General features: G+C 37.1%; 1 protein-coding gene across 1 annotated transcript in view; it reads right to left on the bottom strand.

The window, feature by feature from the left end:
* Window positions 1-2236: 2236 nt before the first annotated feature.
* ANKRD31 (ankyrin repeat domain 31) overlaps window positions 2237-23695 on the bottom strand; it is a 77797-nt gene continuing 56338 nt past the window's right edge. The window contains 5 exon segments of the mRNA XM_004678444.1: window positions 2237-2382; window positions 9732-9793; window positions 11007-11113; window positions 18340-18480; window positions 22100-23105. Coding sequence (XP_004678501.1) covers window positions 2237-2382; window positions 9732-9793; window positions 11007-11113; window positions 18340-18480; window positions 22100-23105 — 1462 coding nt within the window.

Raw genomic sequence — 23695 nt, 5'->3', positions numbered from 1 at the left:
CTTATTGTTTAAGTCATCTGAGTTACTGTGCTTAGAAACATCCTGACAGAGGTTTCATTTTGAACCCAGAACTGGCAAAACATCTAGATTACCCAGTGTTCTCACAGGGATGATCTAGGGTAAGGAATGCTCTGGACCGCAAGCATGGCTGATGTGGATAGACCCTTTTGTTACTTGGTTTGGATAATGCTTAGCAGGACTAGAGCAAAAGGTGTTATGTTGGTTACCAAATTGGTTTAAAATTTTAAGTGGTGTTTAGTGTTAGTAGAATTGTAAAATAGTTTTATAATTGTATAATTATGTTTATATTATCCAAAATTTTAAACCAATTTGGAAAATTAAGCTTAATAATTTGACACTAAAATGAACACTTAGAACTGTGAGATCTTTTGTATTATAAACTTAGAATATATGACTTTTGCAAATTTTAATTACTAAATCAAATGCATGCTTCAAATTGTTCTTTTAAGACATTTTGTAAATTACCAAAGAAATGTGTTTTTAAAGCTGAAAGTAAACCGCAAATTTATTCTCTTACCACCCATAGCATAAATCCCTTAGGCACTAGGTTGTTTTTATAGCATTTCAGAACTTTCACCACAGATCAGCACACACATAATTATACATACACATTTCATAACTTATAATGTGTATATAGCAATGTTACACATGCACTTTGCATTAAACAATGTTCATTTAACAAGATACATTTTCACCTTATATTTATAAGTTCCCATGTTAGTATATATTTTCCCAAATGGTTTATGTTTTAAATATTTCCTTAAATAATAAAAGTTGTATAGACTATCTCATTTAGATCATTTAAGAATTAGGAAAAAAAGAAGGTAGTGAAAAAAAGATTCTTGTCATTCTCAAACTTTATTATTTAGGATCATGAACATTTACAACAAACTCTCAAAGGAAAAAAAACCTAGTATGTCTTTACAGTTTTATTAATAAACAAATGTTTCTATGCTTTCTTTGCAGATATTTAAAATTTTATATCTGACTAGAAGGCATATACAGATAATACAATTTCAAAGGTTGCCAAAAAGTTTGGCAGTTAAAATCTTTCTCCTCCATTCTCCATAATTTTTCTCCCCACAGGCAACTGCTAACCAGTTTCTTGTACTTTCTAGATATTTAAGATTTTATATTAAAAAAAAAAATAGGCCCTCCCTGGTGGCGCAGCAGGTTAAAGCACAGCACTGAGAAGCTAAAGCCACTTCCGCATGAGTTTGATTCCCGCCTGCCCAGGAGGTGATCCACATGGCATGGCAGACCTCTCCTGACCGGCCCGCTGCTCCCCTCAGCAATGTACTTTGTCGATCTGCCTGTTCTGCTCTCTACTCTGTCTCTGGTGAAGCCTCTCGCTGCCCCTGAGCCTCTGGCCTGTACCCCAGTTCTGTATGAACAAATAAATAAATCTTTAAAAAAAAAATCATAGCACTCCCCCCATTCGACCATCTACGAGAGTAATTTTTATTGCAATTTCATCTTCTCTATACAACTGACAAAGAAGAAATAGAATTAGATCCCAGCATTAACTAGCTTACTTAGAAAACTGAAGTAGTGACAGATAAGTCAAAAAAAATACAGCCATCAAGGGATCAAGATAGATCCTTGAGTAAACTAATAAACTCTTGAATATGTCTTTCTCTAAAAAAACAAATTCACAAGGATGCAGCAAAAGTCAAAGGTAAAATGCAACCTATTTTAAACAATCAGCTCTCAAATCAATGCTTGTACTAGATCCTAAGACTAGTACAGTTACAATTCTATTAACACTAAATATCACTTAAAATTTTTTAAATTAAAAAAAATTTAAAGTTTTACATTTTAATTTCAAGACAAAATTCAAAATAAACAGGGGAGGTGGCTGGAATGGTCTTGTTTTAAGTAGACTCACTTTAATGGGCTATGTTGGACCAATAATCGTATTATTTATCCTTGCTTCTCCAAGAACAACTGTTATTTACACAAAGGTAAGGATGGTCATTGAAAAAAGTTTTAAATTTATGCTATTAAAAAAAAAGTCAATATACTTACTTCAAAAAATGCCTTTATTTCAATGCCAAAAAGTATTACCATAACAAGAACTGAAGTTGCATTTTTTTCATACAATAAACACACATCAAAGTAGTAATCCATAAAATCTGTGTTCAAATAGGTCTACCTGACCACACAAGAGAAAATATGGATGTTCTTAATGATAACTTATTAAGAAAACAAGGCATTAGAATGTTAACTCCTCACATTCCACATAGAACTTCCAGTGCTGATCCATGACATGGCATGGGAGAAATTCTTGATCATTGATTAACAGTATTTCATTTATTTGCAGATAATGTGGGATGCTTTGCATTGACTCTCCAGAAGTTTCTGTGTAAACAAGTGTCAACAAGTTAAAAACTATCTTTCAAATAGATGTAAATTTACTTCATTCAAGTCCTAGACTCTAGTCAAGTCTATAAGCACACATGTCATTCTTCACACACTCCATTTTCTATACCTGAGATAAAGTTATAAAATGGCATTAACTGATCTTGGAAGAAAGAAGCTTGTTCGCACTCTAAATACCAAGGATAACTAAAACGTCTGAAGACAGCCGTATTAGCCCCTCTGTGTCTCAACTTCTAGTAAATTGAGAATAAAGCAGTTGTGAGAATTGAATTATTACTCTAAAATGTTTATATACTATCTAATGTATAGCAAACAACACATACTAGCTGCTATACATTATTAGTGAAAAGAGTATTAGACTAGAAGATGGACAATCAATTTTCTAGACAAACACCAACTTGGTATGTTTAAGCAAATTACAAGGCTTTTCTAGGCTTACATCTGCTTGGAGATACAAGAGAGATGATGAGTGGGACTCTTCTAATTCTGCCAGTATCCTAAAACTGTTGTCTTCTGATAGTTTCAGAGATTTCCTTTCTCAAGGATTAGCTATAGGAGCTTTATGTCACTGAGTAAACTGAATCTCATTCCACAGACAGCACCATGATGGGTGTGATCTCTACCAGGCAATTTCAGTTAGAGGTGTCATATAGTCCTAGACTAGATGTTTTTATAATGTTGAGCAATATATGTATGTAGTTACAAGTTTGTGTGGGCATCTGACACTTTCAATGCCTAGTATTTGCTTATCTTTCCAATGTTGAGCCTGTCCCAGTTTGCCTCTGAAGGACTATCCTTTTCCTTGCACTTGGCAATGGGGTCCTGGTGGAATTGTTCTCAATCTCCTAATTTATTCAGATACAAGGCAATCAACAATCAACAAACAGGCATTGAATTACAAATTAGAACATGACTCATTCAGTGGAAAGTTACGAGGCAATGAGCTCTTTGTCGGGTCTTCTGGAAAAATGTCATATCCATATTCTACTCTGGACTTGAACCTGGGAGCATGTATCTTGGAATGATGAGAGATGCAGTTGTCAGGATGAAGCTGAGAAATGGAAACCAAGAGAACCTGGATGCTAGTCATGCTATTTGAACCTTGACTAGGTTGATAGGCCTAGTAACAGTCTTTTATGTACATGAATCGCTAAAATACCTTTGGTGGGAAGAGAGTTAAATAAGCCTGGTTTGGGTTTTAAGCAGTCACAACCCAAAGAATTTTAGCTTTTTAAACATGGTAAACAGTAATTTCCTTATTAGGAGCTTTGTTTTATAGATGTTCTGAAACACAGAATCCCCACAAAAGCTGGGATGGTGTGCATTCTTCTCTCAGGAAAAATCCCCATGAATAAGGCTTTAAATATTTAATTCATTTCATTAAGATTGGCTGAGTTTCATTAGAGCAAGGATGGGCCTTTTTGCATAAAAAACCTATTGTCTCTTTACAAAGAGTAGGTCTTGCCTCAAAAGTTACAGACATAAGTAAAGGCGACCGTTAAGTGAGGACAGGAGGAACACAAGATCTGTGACAAGAAATCATCACTAGGGTGTTCACAGAGAGATCCCAGCAAAACTACAGAACGATAGGCAGCAGCTGCAAAGGAAGCGATTTGCCCTTCTTCCCAACCAAGAGGCTGGACTTAAGAGTGGCTCAAAATGGGGATGCCTAGATGATATCACAAATATGTCCAGAAAACAGCATTTTCAGATGGAAATTTGTTAATCTAGTCACTCCTAGAAGTGGAGTTTTCAAGAAAGTCATAGTAATGTTAAACATTTTTTTCATTTTGCTTTATTCATCTTTGTCAAATGTAAGGATACCACATATGTGAGAGCTTTCTATAGAATTGTAAAGTGTTATTCAGAATTACTTTGCACTCTAAAGTAGTTTTACTCAAAGGTGAACCTAGATTCACTCTTTCCCTTAAGAGCTGTTGATGAAATAAGAAAAAGAGACCATCTTCTGCCCACATCCTCTTATTTGAAGCAGAGCCAACTACATTATTAAAGTCAGTAGGGTGTGCAGTTTTAATTCATATCTTTCTCAACAGGCTAGCCATGATACAACCACTAGACTGTCTGATATCGCAGCTAGCACGTATTCACGTGGCTTCTTCTTCAAAGGCACAAAAGGTATGACAACTAAAAACCACCCCTATCTCCACTCAAGTTCACTGCCAGCATTATTCTAAAGCCCTATAACTAGGGCTTTAGAAAAGTACAAGTGGCTCCTCTACAGCACATGGTGACACTTTCTGGGAATACTGATGGAAATGAAACTCTAAGATAGTATTAAGACCATCTCCTAGTTTCTGACCAACCAGACTGGAAGAAAAAAAGAGACAATTACTCACAAAACAACAGTTTTCCCCACCTTTAGCTTTCATCTGCTGCTGTTTCCTCCTCCTTCTCTACCACTGATACTGCATTAGGTGTCTCCGAACACATGCCAAGGCATTCCGATACATTTCATACAGCTAGTGCTGTCCTCACTATCTACTTAAACCAGAAGCCTGCATCTTTGGCTGATAACAACTCCTAGCTTCCATTTCTTATTGCCGTTACCCACAAGAACATTCTCAATATATTGAGGGTGGGAGGTGAAGCCGGGGGAGGGAGGAGACAACAAAACAAAACATTGAACTAGACATGGGATTACCCATATAAGGAAACAGAAGGATACAGCAAAACTGATATCCAATTTATGATCACAGTTCGAATGAAAGAAATGAGGAAGAACAGAAGGATTTTAAAAATTCTATTATTGAAAAACTTGAGTGAGGTAGAAAGAAAATTCCCTGGGAGGTAGTAAGTCAATCACTTCTTTGCTGAAATAATTATAATCGTTTTGCCATGAGCACAAGGATCTCCACTATAGCTTTGTGACAAAGAATTTTTCCATCAAAATCTGTGAAGACCACTGTTCTACTCCATGGTAGGTGATGGGATGGGTGGTAGAAGCTCTTTTCCCTTAAGTTTTCATTTTTACTTGAGGTAGACCTAGTGAAAAGTCAATAACCTCTGAGATCTTTAAAACAAATTTCTACATAGTAGCACATTTAGCAGCACAATACAACTAGAAAGCAGTCATTTATCTGGATGTTACTCTTTTCTTGCTTCCTTTCTTCCCTGATCAGGAATTGTGCAGTGAAGGACTAATTCTAATCATGTATAAGGCACTGGGCAAAAAACTTTCTGTAATAATATCACCAAATATTAGATATTATGTACAAATCTACTTAAACTGAATCATGAGATTTGTTACAAGGCAAAATAATGAGTTCATGCAATTAACAATTCATGTTATCTACTTGCTCAAATTAACACTTCAAACTGACAAGCTAATTAGTAAGGTTATACATAATTTTAACTTTTACTCTTCTTTTTCTGTGTTTTCTTCAATTTCCCTTAATAGATCGAAAGCAAAAATAATAAGATTCAATCCTTTAACTGATGGTTGACTTTTGAAAAATCACTAACCAATGAATTTTCATCAAAACCATTTTATCTCTCTGGCTGTATTTCATTATCTATAAAACCCACACAAGACTAGTTGATATATAAGGTTCACTTCTAACTCCAAAATTGCTGAACTCAGACTTGCAGAAGTTGTTCTTATAAATTAAGCACTTTACATTTCATTAGGATTATGGAGTGAAACATTCATTACTCTGGTTATCACTGGAAATTAATATACTTACATACACATTCTTATTCTGAATTGGAAATATAATTCTATCAAAGGCAAAATGATTAACAATTATATAATAGATTGTAAAAACACATTTGCTCCATTTTTGCTGGGGAAAAATTTGCATTCAAATATTAAGTTCAATATCTCTTTAAAAATAAAAGGATCCTAAGAGATACAGTGAACAAGTTTATAGGATTTGATATTTAAAACTAAATTAACAACTTGATATAGAATTACGTTGGTAACATAAAAATATCATCTTTGAAAATGTACTGGAATCAAGAAATAGACTTTCATATTATATATTGAGATGTTTAAAACTATTTAAACCCTCAATCTTTGGAAATAATAGGTGGTTCCTTAAGCTGAATTGGGTTTGAGATACTTGACTTTACATATAGACTTCAGGGTTTTGTGCTTTTGTTATACTGACATCAACCCTGAAATTCTAAGCTTCTGAATTGTCTCATGTGTGCAAAATAATCTGGCAAAGGGCCTGCCTCATGGCTAATGTTCAATAGGTTTCTTCTCCTTCCTCTTATCAGTAAATGTGTCCTCTTTATAAATTAGGTCAAAGGAGTTCCAAACAGATTCTGGGGGGAAAATTATAATTAAAATGATAGAAAAAAAAGAATCAAAAGTAGTAAATAAGGAGTTGAAATAAACACCCTCTTGCTATTATCGGGAATTCATCTTCCTTGGGTGTTTAAGGTTTAAGACGTTCTTAACCACATAAAACAGAAACACCTGTGAGAGCTTGTATGCTATAACACATACTTTCACAGAGAAATGAAGCTGAATAACAGAACCAAAATGAAGAAAACTCTTTAATTTATTTACAACAGATTATCAGTATGTGAAAGATCATTTCTACTAAAAACTAAAAGTAGTCTAGTTTTCTTGGAAAAGCATGCCCTATTTTCAAATAAACAAATTCCCATGAAAGAAAATTATATCATCAGTGTGTGTTAAATGAGGACTTGAGAAAAGAAAAACCTTAGAAGATACTTTTTTCTTTAATGCATACATTTAGTTTAAGTGCTTTTTAAAAAATATAATGTAATAGTTTATTTTTACATCATTTTGTACATTTTTTTTTTCATCTCAATTGTAATCCCCATGGGTTTCCCATCACCGAGTCACCTGTGTGCTATCACTATAGTCCCGTGCACTTCCCTCCCCACCCCCCCACCCCCGTTTTTGATCCCATTCCCCACTCCACCCCCACAAAATGTCTCTGGTATGTAACTGTTCATTATTCTTATTATTTTCTCGCCTGGTCCATTATACTCCTGCTATGAGTGAAACCATCCATCTTTTTCTTTCTGGCTTATCTCACTAAGCATGAGCTTTTCCAGCTCCATCCAAGTTGCTGCAAAAGACATGTGTTTCTCTTTTTTGGTTGCTGAGTAATATTCCATTGTATATATGTACCACATCTTTTTAATCCAGTCATCTGCTTTTGGGCATTTGGGCTGCTCCCATGTTTTTCCAATAGTAAATAAAGCAGCAATAAACATGAGGGTATAGGTATCTTTTGAATCAGTGTTTTTGTGTCTTTTGGGTGGATACTTAGGAGTGGGATTGCTGGGTCATAGAGAAGCTCCATGTTAAGCAGTTTGAGGAACCTCCAAACAGTTTAAGTGCTTTTTTTTTTTTTTAATGGGTATGTTTGCTTGTTTTATTTTTAAACATTTACTAATTTATGCATACAGAACTGGGGTACAGGCCAGAGGTACAGGGGCGGTGAGAGGATTCACCAGAGACAGAGTGGGGAGCAGAACAGGCCGACTAAAGAAGTACACTGCTGAGGGGAGCAGCAGGTGAGACAGGAGAGGTCTGCTGTGCCTTGTGGGTCACCTTGGGGGCCAGGGATCGAACTTGCAATGAAGCAGCTGCTAATAGCTTGCAGTGTTCTGTCCTAACCTGTTGCGCCACCAGGGAGAGCCTTAAGTGCCTTTTTTTTTTTGGCTTAAGTATGTTTGAGTGTTTCATGCTATGGTGACAGGGAACATAAATACATAAAATTAACTTTATAGGTAAATTAAGGAAATGTGATCCAACCTAATACAATAGTTTTTAAGAAAACTATAATAAATGTCAATATTTCTGTACATAGCAATCACAAATTATCAAATTTAAGAAATGTTACTTTTGGCCCTCCCTGGTGGCGCAGTGGGTTAAAGCACTGCACTAAGAAGCTTAAGCCAATTCCGCATGAGTTCGATCCCCACCTGCCCAGGAGGAGATCCACATGGCGACGCAGACCTCTCCTGACCCGCCCGCTGCTCCCCTCAGCAGTGTACTTCCTCAGTTTGCCTGTTCTGCTCCCCGCTCTGTCTCTGGTGAATCCTCTCACCCTCCCATCTCTGGCCTGTACCCCATTCTGAATGAATAAATAAATAAATCTTAAAAAAAAAAAAGAAATTTACTTTTCCCCCTCTAATCTATACTGAAGTATCAGTGAAGAAGCCTTCAATGAGCAGGACTACAGCTACGAATGCAGAGAGAAGAGAGGCCCCATTGGCAGGAAGTTATATCATTTCAAGGGAAAATGCACCATGGACTATCTCTATTTTAAGGCTCAAGATGACTTTAGAGATAGTGATACTTCAAGGATTTCATCAACAGAATCTAATTTTTAAAGGTCTGTGTTTTATGTCTAAAATCTTAATTAGAAACATCATATACTCTCAAATGCATTAACATTTCACAATTTAACACTTTGGAATCCGTCAGTACGTTGAGTTGAACTACCAAGTTAACTAATTTTTGTATAGAATTAAGAAAACAGTTCCTTCCATTGCCTTTGACTGATTGAAGACAATATAAAATGGGAAAATAAAAACTTATTTAACTTTATGAATTAGGATTTTCTTAATAATATAGCTAAAATGATATGTAGAAATAAACTAGATGCTGATATTGCTGCTCTTTGTCCCATGAAATATTAATAGATATCATCTGATTAAATAAGTTCAGGCATTGTCGAATAACAAAGCTAAACAGATTTCTTTATAATTTGTTATGAAGTAGGGAGAGGATGGAAAGGGAAAGCAGAGATAGTTTTAAATTTGTCATTAAGACAATGTGAAGGGCAGTACTTAGACCTCACAATTAGAAGCAGAAAATTCAGATAATGGAGATAATATTTAACCAAAATCACATTTATCATTTGTTGAATACTTCACCACAAATAACATTACAGTCTATTAGATCTAGGATTATCCACTTGTTAAGACAGTCAATCACATCACAAGTAAATCAAGGTTTAAAATAGCTGTCCTTTGGAGCAGTCATGCTTCATTCACTCACTTATTCATTCATTCACTCAGTGAACATCACTTAGTTCATGAACCTTTACTGGGAAGCTACTGTATGACAGGCAGTGGGAAATACAGGAAGCAACAGCTCACAAAAGTTTCTCTGAACTCAAAGACTTTAGTCTATCAGGAGATCAAGATTAGGCAACCAGTAATTACTTATACTGGAGCATAATATGCATAAGATTTGGCCAGCTATTTGCACAATGGTATGTTAGAATCTATATATACTATATAGAATTGATACAGAATCTATTTACTATATAAAAGTAAATGAAGTAAAAAAGAGTTCCTCCTCCTTTTTTCACATTCATTTCATTTTTCCAACATCTAGTTGCTTGGTTCCTGTACTGGATCATCTACATAAGGCCTGCTGAAAGTAAAACGGAATGCTATTAATGACTGCTAGATAAGGGACTGCTCTGGTCAAACCAGGATGCACAGTCATAAGAAATATAAATAGCTCTTCCAAGTTCTCCTTATTCCCTAAAAATAATATTCTGAAGAAACTGATCATCAAAACATGTAAGAGAAGAGATTTATGATCTGAGGTAGAAAGATGAAATACACATTGCCTTGATTTTCCTTAGACTTCGGGGTCTCTGTAGTATCTGAATAATGACTTCCATAATCACGTTTAAATATACAGAAAAGGGAAAAAGATCCTTCCCTGAATGCTCTGCTTATTATAGGATAGTGAGTTTATATTTTTTTAACTTGCTGGTCTTTGGATCTCTGCCAGATGCCAGGTACAATGTGGCACAACAAATTAAAGCACAGCGCTATGAAGCTAACTGCAGGCACTGCAGCAAAAGTTCAATCCCCAGCCAGGGAGCTGACCCACATAGCACAGCAGACCTCTCCTGTCTCACCCGCTGTTCCCCACAGCAGTGTATTTCAGTACATCTGCCTGTTCTCTCCACTCTGTCTCTGGCAAATCCTCTCTCTCTCACACACACACCTCTAGCCTATACCCCAGTTCTTATATGCATAAATAAATAAATCTTTTTAAAAATCAGGTACAAAGGTCCCAAATCAAGAAGGTTCAAACGAAACTGTAACAGTAGTCTACACATGCCAACAGTCCTGCCTGTGGATTCCTAGGTAGCAAGAAACTGGCTGCCATATTGGCACCTCTACAGTTCTCAAAAGTACTTAATATTTTTTGAAATATTTAAAAGGGAAAAAGACAGGACCTCCAGGAAGGGATTAGTAAGAAGAAAGATGTCTGGTACAAAAGGTTGATTCTATTATGTAGCAGGAAAAATTTAGAATATGTAACTCCATACAGAAAAATAGCAGATTGCTGGTTCCCAGGGACTGAGGGGAGTGGAGAATAGGAAGTAATTTCTGAATGGATAATGGGGTTTATTTATGAAGTGATGAGTGTTTTGGAACTATACAGAAGTGGCAGTTGTGCAATACTGTGAATGTGTTAAGTGCCACTGAACTCTTCACTTTAATGGTTATTTGAATGTTAAATGAATTTCAAGTGTGAACAGAAAAAGACTCCAAGTGGAGTGCCTTCTCAGTAGGTCTGGGTGTCTTAACCCCACTCCTAAGACATGCACATTGGCCTGCACATACCTGGAAGGCAAGGCTGATCTTGCTGAGATACCAAGTTTGGTTCTGTAGATGTAGGTGTCTCCTCAGAAGCATACTTTAAAAGCTCCTTCCCAAGATATGTTACCTGCATGTAATTAAGAACAGAATTTAAAAATCATCCATTCTACAAGATGCAAATACACTGCTCTCTTAGAAATTGTAACTTCTATAAAATATTGTTATATTATATATGAACTGGTAACTATAGCTCATGGCTAACTCTGGCCTGCCACCTTTCTTTTATTAGAACATATTGGCATCCATTTGCTGACTTAATCTCTGGCTACCTTTGTTCCACAACAGAGTGGAGTAGTTGTGATAAAACCATCTGCATGTGAAGTCTGAAATATGTTATCTGGCCCTTATAGAAAAAATTTGCTGAGCTTACAAGGTGTCATTAATTCTCTCACCTTTTTGCTTGCTCAGTAACCATTAATCCAGCACCTGATGTGTTATAACCTTAAAAAATTAAACTTGCATTAATTAAAACATTAAAGAAATAAGCTACTTAGATTAATAGCACCTCAGATCTATGCATCCTAATTTTGGTTCATGAATTTAGATGTTATTTATTTCAGAAGGTTTGAGCTTGGAAACATCTATCTATGAATGAGCTAATGCTGAGTCAAACTTGTGACTGTCCCTTCCACAGCCTCCTGCAAGAAATGTTCTAGGTTTAAAGGTCTTTGGGTCCTCTATTCTTGTTCTAGGGCATTCTGAAAATATACTCCCCAGAAGTTAGGCCCAATGTAGCTAAACCATCAAGTCTCAATTTGATCATTTCTTCCTCCAGGATGCCTTCTGTAATGAAGTTTGGAGTTCTAACACTCCTCTAGGCTCCCATCATTTTTGTGCTCATATTTCTGTCACAGCACTTATCCCATTTAAGTGAAATTGTGCTAATGTGTCTGATTCCATAAAACTACAAACTCACTGAAGACAGAAGCTGTGTCGTATTTGTTTTTATGTCCTCAACACTCTACAATGCAGGAAAAGAAACTGAAACTCCCAGGTCTTAAGTAAGATTCTTAAATCCTCTGAGCCTCAATTTGTACATCTGTAAAATGAGCAATTAAAACTGATTAGGTTGTTTTGAGGATTAAAAGAGATAATGTATAAACAGTTTGGCACAATGGCCAGAACATGCTGAATGTGCAGTGAATGTTTGTTAAACTGAACAGATGAGGACGGTCTAGGGATACCAAAGGTGCTGGTACTCTTTGGACCCCAATGCCATAGCCAATTAACGTCTGATTATGGAGATGGAACAGACCTGGCCTACCCAGTGTGCAAACCTCTCCTCACTGCCATGAAAGGAGAGGTAATTCCCCTAAATGACATCTGTCAATCTCCAACCAACAATTAGAAACAATGAATTTTGTTCATGTTATACCCTCACAGTATCCAATATACTTTAAGCATTCAGCAATGTGCAGGCTCAGTATGGTTTCACATATATCTCAATTTAAAGTATATTCTTATCAGAGCTGAAAATGTAAGGTGGGAAAATTACACCTTTTAGTAAATTTAGAGGTTATAAGCTGACCAGTAGAGTCTAAACGTACCATTGATACAAAGAACACAGCTTTAGGAAAATCCAGAGTCAAAAATCTATTTTTCAAACTGGAGATATAATAAGGGTAATACTGAATAGACATCAAGTAAACAGGCATTAGACTACTTCAGGAAGTCAAATTCCTTTTTCATGTCTTCAGTAAAATCACTTGTTGATAGTGACTAATGGGCACCTATTCTGGATGATCAAATGACTGTTTTGATTCCAACTCAAGTTTTAAGAAGTTTTAACAAATATAGCTATACTGAAAGGAAGAAAGAGATCAGGATAACTGTTTTACCTCAGGGGAATAAATTCCCCTGAAGTACTAGACTACTTCAGGAATAGACACATTTCATGTGTCTATTCACCAGTTGGCTAAAGCATTAAATAGTTATATTCGAATATGGTACTAACTGAATACTTACTGGATCAGACTGGATAAATCTTACTGGATACAAATCTAGTTCAAAGCCTGCTCTGACAGAGCAGGTACAGACAGACATAGACTAGGTTTTAGAGTCTTAGACTATATAGTTACTTTGCTATTCGAAACTCATTTTTTTTTTTTTAAAGATTTTATTTATTTGTACATACAGAACTTGGGTACAGGCCAGAGGCTCAGGGGTGGTGAGAGGCTTCACCAGAGACAGAGTGGGGAGCAGAATAGTCAGATCGATGAAGTACACTGCTGAGGGGAGCAGCGGGCGGGTCAGGAGAGGTCTGCCGCGCCATGTGGTCACCTCCGGGGCAGGCGGGAATCGAACTCATGCGGAAGTGGCTTTAGCTTCTCAGTGCAGTGCTTTAACCCGCTGCGCCACCAGGGAGGGCCCTCGAAACTCATTTTAATGAAGGCAGCTGATGGCATGTTACCCTCTCTAGAATGAGAACAAAACTTAGGGTTTAGGAGTAGGTGTGTTCTGTGAGAATATCTGTATGCTGTTGTGTTCTTCCTGTTCTAACAGGAAGAACTGCAGGAGTACTTGATTCTAAAGTCACGGACACTTAAAGTTCTTCAGGCAAAAGGTCTATTACTTCTCAGAAATCAGTCTCTGTTGATTTCCTTACTATCACACTTGGAAAAGAAGTGGGGTGTGTCTGTGTGAAGTGTACAAATCTGTGGTGTATAGATGATTCAGTCAGCTACTATTCTGGAAATATACTTAATGAGCCAAATGAAATTATCAATTAAATTTATTTTGGCAAGGCTTCTAAAGAAATAAAATATAGGGTCATTATATAACTGCAGTAACAAATGTTTCAATTTTATGTACGAACATGCATCAAAAAAATATATAAAACGTAACATGCCTTTGAATGTTAAATTAATATCCCAGAATTCGCTTTCTTAATGGAGTTCCATTTTATTTGAAAGTATCAAATTCCTTTTTCATGTCTTCAGTAAAATCACTTGTTGATAGTGACTAATGGGGACCTATTCTGGATGATCAAATGACTGTTTTGATTCCAACTCAAGTTTAAGAAGTTTTAACAAATATAGCTATACTGAAAGGAAGAAAGAGATCAGGATAACTGTTTTACCTCAGGGGAAGGAAAAAACAAAGAAACAAAAGAAAATGGTATGTTTTCTTTCAGGCTCGTGGTAATAAAGAACAGATTTTGACTAAGAAAAAAAATATTTCTCAAATAAAATATTTCTCTAGAGTTCAGAAGATGGGAGAGAAAGTAGTATCAAGGTGTGATAATTTCTTTGAAAGAGATGATCCTGGGAAAACAATGATTAAGTTTCATTTTTATGCTCCCAACCTCCTCCCAATCGTCCTCTCCTTCCCTCCCTCAGGCACACTATGTAGCTAGAGGCAACAGAAGAGCAGCAGAGCTTTCATGCTACTTATATCCCCAGGATTTGTGTCTTCTGGATATTTGTAATTTAAAGGGTGCCCACATTCCCAACCATCCCTTCCTGAATAGAAGGTGGGCTCAGGGGGTTTAAACTAAGATATGCTGAGAACTTCATTAACTGACTGAATGAGGCTGTCTGGCTGTCCAAATGAACAATTTCACTCCCTTTTATACTCAATCTTTCCATATCTTGAATTCTTAATCATGGTGGTGGGAGGAATAATTTTTTAAGTGTGTAAGGCAAAAAAAGGGAACCATAGAGGTGAATTTACATGGGGAAATTCATACAGTAAACTAGCCAGATGGGAAGTATGTCTGCAAAGGAGATCTGAGTCACTGCTCAGAGTGGCAGTCCATTTTTCATCTGCTTACAGCCAGCCAGTCTTGATCAGTCACAAAAGCACACTTTCTCAAAAATCCTATTATTCTCATACTACAATTATATAACAGGAAGGCAATTTTTTCCTATGGAAGTAGGCAGATTTTTGCTAAACAAGAATGAGATTTTGCCAATTCATAAAGGCAGTATCTAAATGATACCATGAGGGCCCTCCCTGGTAGCACAAGGGGTTAAGCGCAGCTCTATGAAGCTGCCATAACCACTGCAGCGCAAGTTCCATCCCCGGCCAGGGAGGTGACCTACAGGGCACAGCAGACCTCTCCTGTCTCATCCACCTCAGCAGTATATTTTGGTCAATCTACCTGCTCCTTTACCTACTCTGTCTCTGGTGAATCCTCTCACCTGCTGCGTCTCTGGCCTACACCCCAGCTCTTGTATATATAAATAAATAAAGCTTTAGATATAAATAAATGTTTAAAAATAAATAAATGATGTTGTATATATACCCAAGTTCAAGGTAACCTGTTTCCCATGAAATGAATGGGATTCCCTGTGTCATAATTGTAAATAGAGAAAATAGTATGTAGGAAATCAGAAATTCAGGTTCTAGACCTGGCTCTAGCACTTACTTGCCTTGAGGACAAGCAGGTCACTTAATCTCTAGCAACTCTATTTTTATAGTCATAAATGGAGCTAATAGCTGACTTTACTGCCTAGAGTTGTGTGATACAACAGATGTGAAAGCACTGTTGCAAATCACAGAGTGCCATGGATCTCAGTGTCTCCAAGCTGGACCTGCCCTTATAGACCATTTCACACTACCCCTTATTTCATACAGAAGGTAATAGGTTTTAAAAAGTTAAATGATTTTGTTTCAGGGCAGGGAGAGAGGGGCACCCCTGAACCCCCAAGCCTGCCTGCTCTAAATAGGTCCAGCCATCCGCCGCATCAAGACAAGACATATAAGACCTTTAATGGAAAGGAACTTTAATACAATGAGTGTGCAGTACAGAAAAGACAAAGAATATAGTTTCTAAATCAAACACCCAAAGTTACCCATTCCCTTGTGGGTAAAGTTCACCCAAAAGGGATGGCCCCAAAGCAAGGCCTGAAGGCCCGCCACAAGACTAAAGCACCTTCTAGAAGGGACTCAAAGAAAAGGGTCAGAAATGGCCAGACAAGTTTGGGAGGAAAAGAACAAAATCAAAATCAAGATAAATGCTGCCATAGTGAACCTCCCCCTGGGTCTCCACCCACATCTGTTTCTACCAGTCCAGGGCCAAGAAGCAAACGCAGTTTCTTCCCATGTCTTTCTGCTTCCTGTGTCTCCCTCAGGTCTCCTTCTGGCTCTCCAGCCTGCTTCCTTCCTCCTCATTCTCCTCTCCAGATTCCTCTCCTCTCTGCTCAGCTCTACCCTCCTTGGTGGGGCAGGGAACCTGGAACCTCCCCTTTTCCTGGGTCCACCCTGTCACAATTTGACTTAGATCAATTATTCTCACTCTAAACTATACATCAGAATTATGCCACCTGGTCTTCAACCCAGACTTTTATATAAGAAGCTATGGGGCTGAAGTTCACTAGGCAGGAGTAGTCTTTTGAAGTACCCCATGTAATTCTAATGTATAACCAGGATTGAAAACCTCTGTCCAGATGATATGACTTATCAAGTATGGGGCCAGGAAAACTAGCAAGAACTAGGCAGGCCTCCTATCCAGAGGTTACTCTGACACACCAGATGATGCCTAGCAACTAGAAATGCAGCATCAGAAAGAGTTAGTGAGGCACAGTAGGAGTGAGCATCAAGATTCCCTCAGCAGAGCTGCATAGCGGGCCAGCTGCTTGGGTAGGAGGCATGAGTCATTTTTGTGTCTACTGGTTGTCACTCTGTCTTATATAGGGCAAGTTCTAGTTTTCTGGCATTTCTTGCATGACAACCAAGCTTTCCTGACCCCACAACCCCACTACCATTCTCAAAAGCAGTCAGTGGAAATACTCACATTTACCAATGTAGCAACAACATCCTCTCATCAACAGGTAACTGCGAATTCAGAAGCAACCCCAAGATAAGAGGAAGTAGAGATTTTTGTGGTAAAATTTAAAAGCTTTTAAATACTTGCTGGGCTAGTGTTTTCTCAGTATGGGGTATGTACTAGATGTACCAGAGTTCCTATAGTAATTTTTAATATGTTTTTGCTTTTAGCATAATTTTAAAAAGCCTAAGCCTATGTAGATAAGCTGCATGACTATCTTATCTTCAATAACTGTCCTAATTTTAGTCCCCCCACTTGCAATTGCCTTCCCTATCACACAGGTGCTAAACAGTATGACCCTAAATGAAAGGCTGATGAGAAGAGATCAGAGGCAATGTGACATGTAAATAAGGCATAAACCAAGAGTGAATATCAAATGATGTCAACTATTCAAATGCAGTAGCTGCAATGGAGAAAAGGAGTGAGATAATGGAGTCATCACCGGGCACACTATAGCACGGGTATGCCCAAACACCACCAGTTACAGAAATCAGTGCTGCACTAATGCCCTAAGCATAGGTTTAGTTTCAGCAAAATGATATAATGTATCATAACCTTAAGAAACATGGTAATAAAAAGGATTTCCAGGGGCAAAATGTTAATTATTAATATGCAAATGATTTTAAAGTCCATGGAAAGCATTGGGCAATTGAAAACATACGGTTTGATGATGCCAGTGGTGAGGGAGAAGAATCTTTAGGGGGGGAAAAAAGGGTTTTATAGTTAAAGCAGAGAAAGCCCAAAATGTGCCAATGTAAGTGAAAGAACTTAAACACAGTTCTGTATGCACCTGCCACAGAGATCTAAGAGATCAGAAAGTAGCTTGGGGACAAAGACCAAGAGCAGGAGCTAGGAGGAGAAAGGTTGGGAAGAATTGAATATAAAAAAAAGAGAGAAGCTGAATCTCCTATTACTGGTGCACTGAAGCTTACTATGATGGCCACTAGTGGTTGAAAGTATCTGCTTTCTGTGAAACAGACAAGTCTTATGAGCACACTGTCTTGGGGGAGACATGGCCATCTGATCATTGGACCTCAAGGATGTCAGTCATTTACAGTCTTCAAATTAGTGGTTAAGCTCAGAAGACAAAACTAAGGAGGAGGCTAAGTCTGGGACATGTAAATGAAAAGAAATATTTCTTTCGTGGAGCTAGTAATTCACAGATAAACTATGTTCAATTATAGAAGTCTAGCATAACTTCTGTGGGCCTTGGGCCCCATGCTCATTCCTTTTGTTTTTAGGGAAAGATTTGCAGTATACTGATAACATATTAACTAAATTATCACTGCATCAGTGAGAAACAGGAAGGGGAGATTCAGTCAGCTGTGCAAACCTGCCACGGAGGAATTCTGGCAAATAGAAATTGTGAGAATGTATGTACAATATCATAGAAGGGGCACATGAAGACAAGATTTAATTTTGGAGAATTTCCAGAGCTTTAAAAAATAAATGGTGTTATGATAAAAAAAAATACATACTTTCCATTTCAATATAAATTAAAGGTAAACTTAAAAATGGCTCACCTTACTCCAAGCATAGTTCCAGGTCACACAACGATTGCCTCCTAGGAGACCCTTGAGCCAGGTGACGGGATTTTGATATATCTGACCATTTTCTACCTTAATTTTGCCATTCAATAAAATACTGGCTTTGTGGGTAGTTCCCTGAAGCAAAAAATAAAACAGAAATTAAGGTTAAAAGATAGCTGAAATACATGAACTCTGCTTTTCCCTTTATAACATAAGCAACAGGGACCAGTTCTAACACCCAACACAACCAAACAGATAAAATATTCAAAACAATAGTTTGTAAAATTCTAAACAGACAGAAAATTATGTTGTTTCCTAAGTAATGAAAAATTAATGAAGTGAGTCCTACAACTGTCCCCAGCTCTTTGCTTGAGAGTGTTTCCAGGTCATGATGCAGGAAGAGAAATTTTAGAGAGAGCCCATGGTCTCCCTGAATTGATAAAAAAGTGCTGGAAGTCTAGAGAGGTGGCTAGGATTTGCAGTAAAGAGTACTAAAGAAATACAAAGAGGGAGAATTCTATAGGCCTTTTAGGGGGTCCTCTTAAGCAGTACTAATTGATTATGTGTATGAGGAAATTACCCAAAGTTAGTCACCTGAAATGACTAGCACTTATAGTAGAAACAGTATAACTTCCTATTAGTAAGACTAGAAAAAATATACTCAAAGATGATGAGGGATTGGGGAATCCACAGAAGAGTCTCACCTCAGTGGGAAATGAGTAGGCCTACCCTGGCCATTACTGTCAACCTGCATAATAAAAATTAGAACAAAACCCAAAGAAATCAAATTACTTCCAAGTAACTTAGCTGTATTCTGCACCAAATCTCCAAAATACTTACAAGAACACAAAACTAGCCAGTATTCACTAAAGTAAATTTTACAATACCTCGACAGAAATAGGAAAATACAACCTGAACAAAGGAAGAAAGCAATCAATTGAAAAATGAGAGCTGACGAAGATTAGAATTAGCAAATAAGAACATTAAGTAGTTACTATAACCATACTTCTTATGTTCAAAAGTTAGGTGAAGATAGGGGAAGGGAAAAAAAAAAACTATTATCAAACTTCTAGAGATGAAAATTACAATGTATGAGGTAAAAAATACACTGGATGAGGTTAACAACAAATTTGACACTGCAAACAAAAAGAGTAGTGAATTCAAAGACACAACAATGGAAACTACACAGAAAGGAAACACTGAGAAAGGAGAATTTAAAAACATTAACAAATCATTAGTGAGTTGTGAGATGTCTTCAGGCAACCAAATATGTAGTATGTAAGTGGAGTTTTTAGAAAAGGAGGGGAGGAGGAAAATATTTGAAAAAATAATGGTTGAAATTTTTCCAAATTGGAGGAAACCCAGAGTTTCAAAAAACTGAGAAAATACTAAGCATAGGACACATGAAAAAAAAATCATACCATAGCTTATCAGAATCAAATTTGCTTAAAATCAGAGATACAGAAAAAACATCTTTAAAACAGCCAGAGGGGAAACCGACTTACTGCTTAGCAAGTAACAAAGTTAAGAACAAAAGCTTATTTCCTGTTGGAAACAATCAAAGATGAAGACAGCAAAGCAGTAATTATAAAGTATTAAAAGAATTTCCAACCTGGGAATCTACACCTAGCAAGTATATCTTTCAAAAATGAAGGTATAATAAACTTTTTCATACAAGCAAAAAGATGAAAAGGATTCATTATCAGCAGACCTCCAATACAGTAAATGTTAGGTAGTCCAAATATACGAAATCCTCCAAATGGAAGGAAAATGAATACAAATGAAAATCAGGATCTACACGTAGGAAACAAAGTAACAGAAATAGTAACTGCATGGAGGAGTTATCTTTCCTTATTATGCACACCTCTTTAAATGAAACTGCTTAAACAAAAATAATTACATTGCATGGAATTTACAACATTATGTAAAAATAAAATACAGGCTAACACAAAGCATGGAAAATGGAAATGTATGTTTTTAGATTCTTATAGTATCATGAAATGGTATATTCTCACTTAAAGGTAGACTGTGAGAAGTTAAAAATACATAGTATAGGGGCCCTCCCTGGTGGCGCAGCAGGTTAAAGCACAGCACTAAGAAGCTAAAGCCACTTCAGAATAAGTTCGATTCCTGCCTGCCCAGGAGGTGATACACATGGCTCGGCAGACCCACCTGCTGCTCCCCTCAGCAGTGTACTTCGTTGATCTGCCTGTTCTGCTCCCCACTCTGTCTCTGGTGAAGCCTCTCACCACCCCTGAGCCTCTGGCCTGTACCCCAGCTCTGTATGCACAAATAAATAAATTTTTTAAAATATATATTTATTTATTTATTTTTGCTTGGCAACACGTGCGGTTTATTCTGTTACAATCACAGCTGAGGCGTCTCGTGAGTATGTGTGTGTGTGTGTATATATATACATATATATATGTGTGTGTGTATATATATACATATATATGTGTATAAACTCTAAAGCTATAGCTAAAATAAAAAGAGCTATAACTGATAAACCAACATAAGAGATCAAGCAGAAAAAAATGAAGAAGTACGAGAAACAGAAAACAAATATTACATGGTAGATTTTAACCAAACTATGTCAGGAAACACTATATGGAAATATTTTAGAACCGATGTCTGGCATTATACTGTAAAGACCACTCCTAAGTGAACACTACAAAAATTTGCTTTTTTAAGTCCTGAAAATGGTCATAAGAGTATTTGACAAATGAAGCAGCAGCTATTCAACAAAATGTATGAAAATTAGGGTTAAAAGGGGCAAGAATTTGTGGTATTTGAAGCAAGATAATTACCTTCCTCTAGTCCCTGCTGAGTGAAATGGGGAGCCCACTTCAGACTGATGCTGTCAAAACCACAGGATTTCCTCTCCCTAAAGCTCTCAGTCAGGGGGGGGTATCTTCCTGAGGGGAAAGGACAACTGCATTTCTGCTCTCAGCTACGTTGTGGGTGAGTGCAGCGGAGAGGTGGGGCTGCCTTCAGCCTAGCCCACACTGGTGCCACAAAGGTGCACCTCTTGGAAAGGCATCACTGAAACTACAGGACTTCAGTACTCTGGCTTGTAAGGTGGTAGTGTCATGTCGTGAGAGGGAAAGCAAAGCTACTGTTCCCTCTCCACAAAATGCTCAGCTCCAAAGGTGACATTTACATGCCCATCCTCAGCTCCTGAACCAAGCAGAGAATTCTGCCTGATCTAGGAAGTAAACCTTAAAACAGATAGGAAATGACCTCATTTGCAACAGAACACAGAGAACTTCAAGTTCAAAGGCACTCTGAACAACAGCAAAGTTGTGATGAAAGGCCAATGAGAGTAAACTGGTACATTTACTTGAGATACAGGTTAAACTGTAGGTTGGCTCGTTTTCAAGAAAGAACTGTGAAGAGAGAAGAACTTTGCTAGGGTTAAAATAAGCTTCAATTACTAACCTAGGGAACTATTCCACAAAAGAAGCAAATATTTGAATGGATTAATCTGTAGAGCAATTTATGTTCCCAAAACTTTGGACCAAAGACAACTCCAGTGTATTACTTTTGTATTATTCTTAAATCCTTCAATCTGCAATATAATTAATTCAATTCTGATCTGATAGCCTCAAGGGTCTCATGACTAAAATGCATAAGGCAATTCTAGAAGCTAAGATATAATGGTCGTACTCCTCCATTCAAGAAGCCCAGTCTAGCCTATTCCCTAATCACTTATAAAATTTACTAGTTTTAGTGAGAGAGAGAGACAGTAGAATACCTGTGCTTTGAATTCCAGAACATTATTTCCTGGATTAATTCTTCCTAGTATTATCAGATCCTTTATCTGCATACGTTTCTTTTTGGGTACTGTGCTATAGCTCAAAGATTTGTTTACAGCATATTGATGGCCAGACTCTGAGGAGCAGCAGTTCTGGCTGTCATTTGTATGTGGAACAGCAACAGCTGACTTTTTAGAATGTGGTTTGAGTGGATGCTCAGTATCGCGAGGTAAGACAGCAATCATTTGATGTGCCAAGCGTTCTGATGTCCCCCTTGATAGTTGCTGGGAAGTTGTTTTCCTATTCATTCTTTTAGGGCCACAGTTGGAAAAAGCCTGATTACAAATAACAGTTGGTGAATGGTCATTTAGGGCAAGTAGGCTTGTGGTTTCTGAATTATTTAAAGTGCCGGTTACTGATGAAAGACTACAGGATTCATGCTCTTTGGCTGTAGTTTCTGTAATTTTGTTTTGTGAATATTCTGCTTGAGCAGTAAAATCAACAGGTTGGGATGATAATTTAATCTTTTTAGATAATTTGATCTTTTTAGTACCATCTGACTGTCTGGATCTTGATAATCCACCCAAGGTACAGTTACTGACATCTTGTTTAGAATTTAACTCGTTTCCAGAAAAGTCTGTCCTCACCGTTTCCACATTTATACGAGTGCTGGTATTCTGGCTGCCATTCTTTATTTCCAGAGACAACTGTGTTTCTTGAATGTTTTCATGAACAAGGTTGATGGGAGAAAGTGAACATGATTGAGGCTGCATTGAATTTTCCAGACTAGTAAGCTCTTGAATGGCATTTTCACTCGACATTTCTGAGCTGGATGGCAGCTTCCTCAAATTAAGTCTAGACAGTGATGTAATATTCTTATAGTTTTGAATTTTCAGACTTATTTTTTTCTGATTCTTGGCAACAACTAAAAGACTCTTCTGTCTCATGGCCAGATTAGACAGTTGTTCTCTCAGGACTCCATGCTTAAATGATTCTATGGATACCCTACAGAGATAAACAGAAAGAGGGGGAAAAAAAAACAACAGAAAACCTATGTCACCAGTCACTAGGTTTTAAAGATACTTTGTCTCAATTTAAACATTTTGAAGTACACAGGAGTATGTATGTACAAAGTGTGTCCTTTGAAAAGAAAGTAATTTTTTAAACTTAAGTAGGTTTACCTTTTTGTTTTTTAGGATGTGATGACATATACTGATAGTTACCACATTCATACTCCAATCACTATTCAGTTTAGGGTTGACTCTAAAAGCTTGGATTTTTTTGTGTTGGTATCTATTAGTCCTTTAGTTAAAAGGGTCATATTGATGACAGAGAAACACCAGTCTTTAAATTTGGGAGTCTGCTTACCTGTTGCAATGGAAAAGGTGTGACAGGAAGTAAAATCTGGGAGTACGTTTTACTTAAGTTCCCCTAGCTATGGTGGAATAAGATTGTTTTACGATCAATCATATCTAAAGTAGACCTGAGAAATGTATTCATCAAGTAATCACTATAATTGCACTTGGAACCTGAACTGAGAAACTTTCCAGTACACACAGTCTATCAATATAAGTATTATCCTGTGAGCCTTCCCC

This window comes from Condylura cristata, unplaced genomic scaffold (assembly GCF_000260355.1).
Source record: "Condylura cristata isolate star-nosed mole 26May11 unplaced genomic scaffold, ConCri1.0 scaffold00007, whole genome shotgun sequence".
In the NCBI taxonomy this organism is placed as follows: Eukaryota; Metazoa; Chordata; class Mammalia; order Eulipotyphla; family Talpidae; genus Condylura; species Condylura cristata.
The sequence above is the reverse complement of the archived record's forward strand: the minus strand, read 5'-3'. Positions and strand labels throughout refer to the sequence as shown.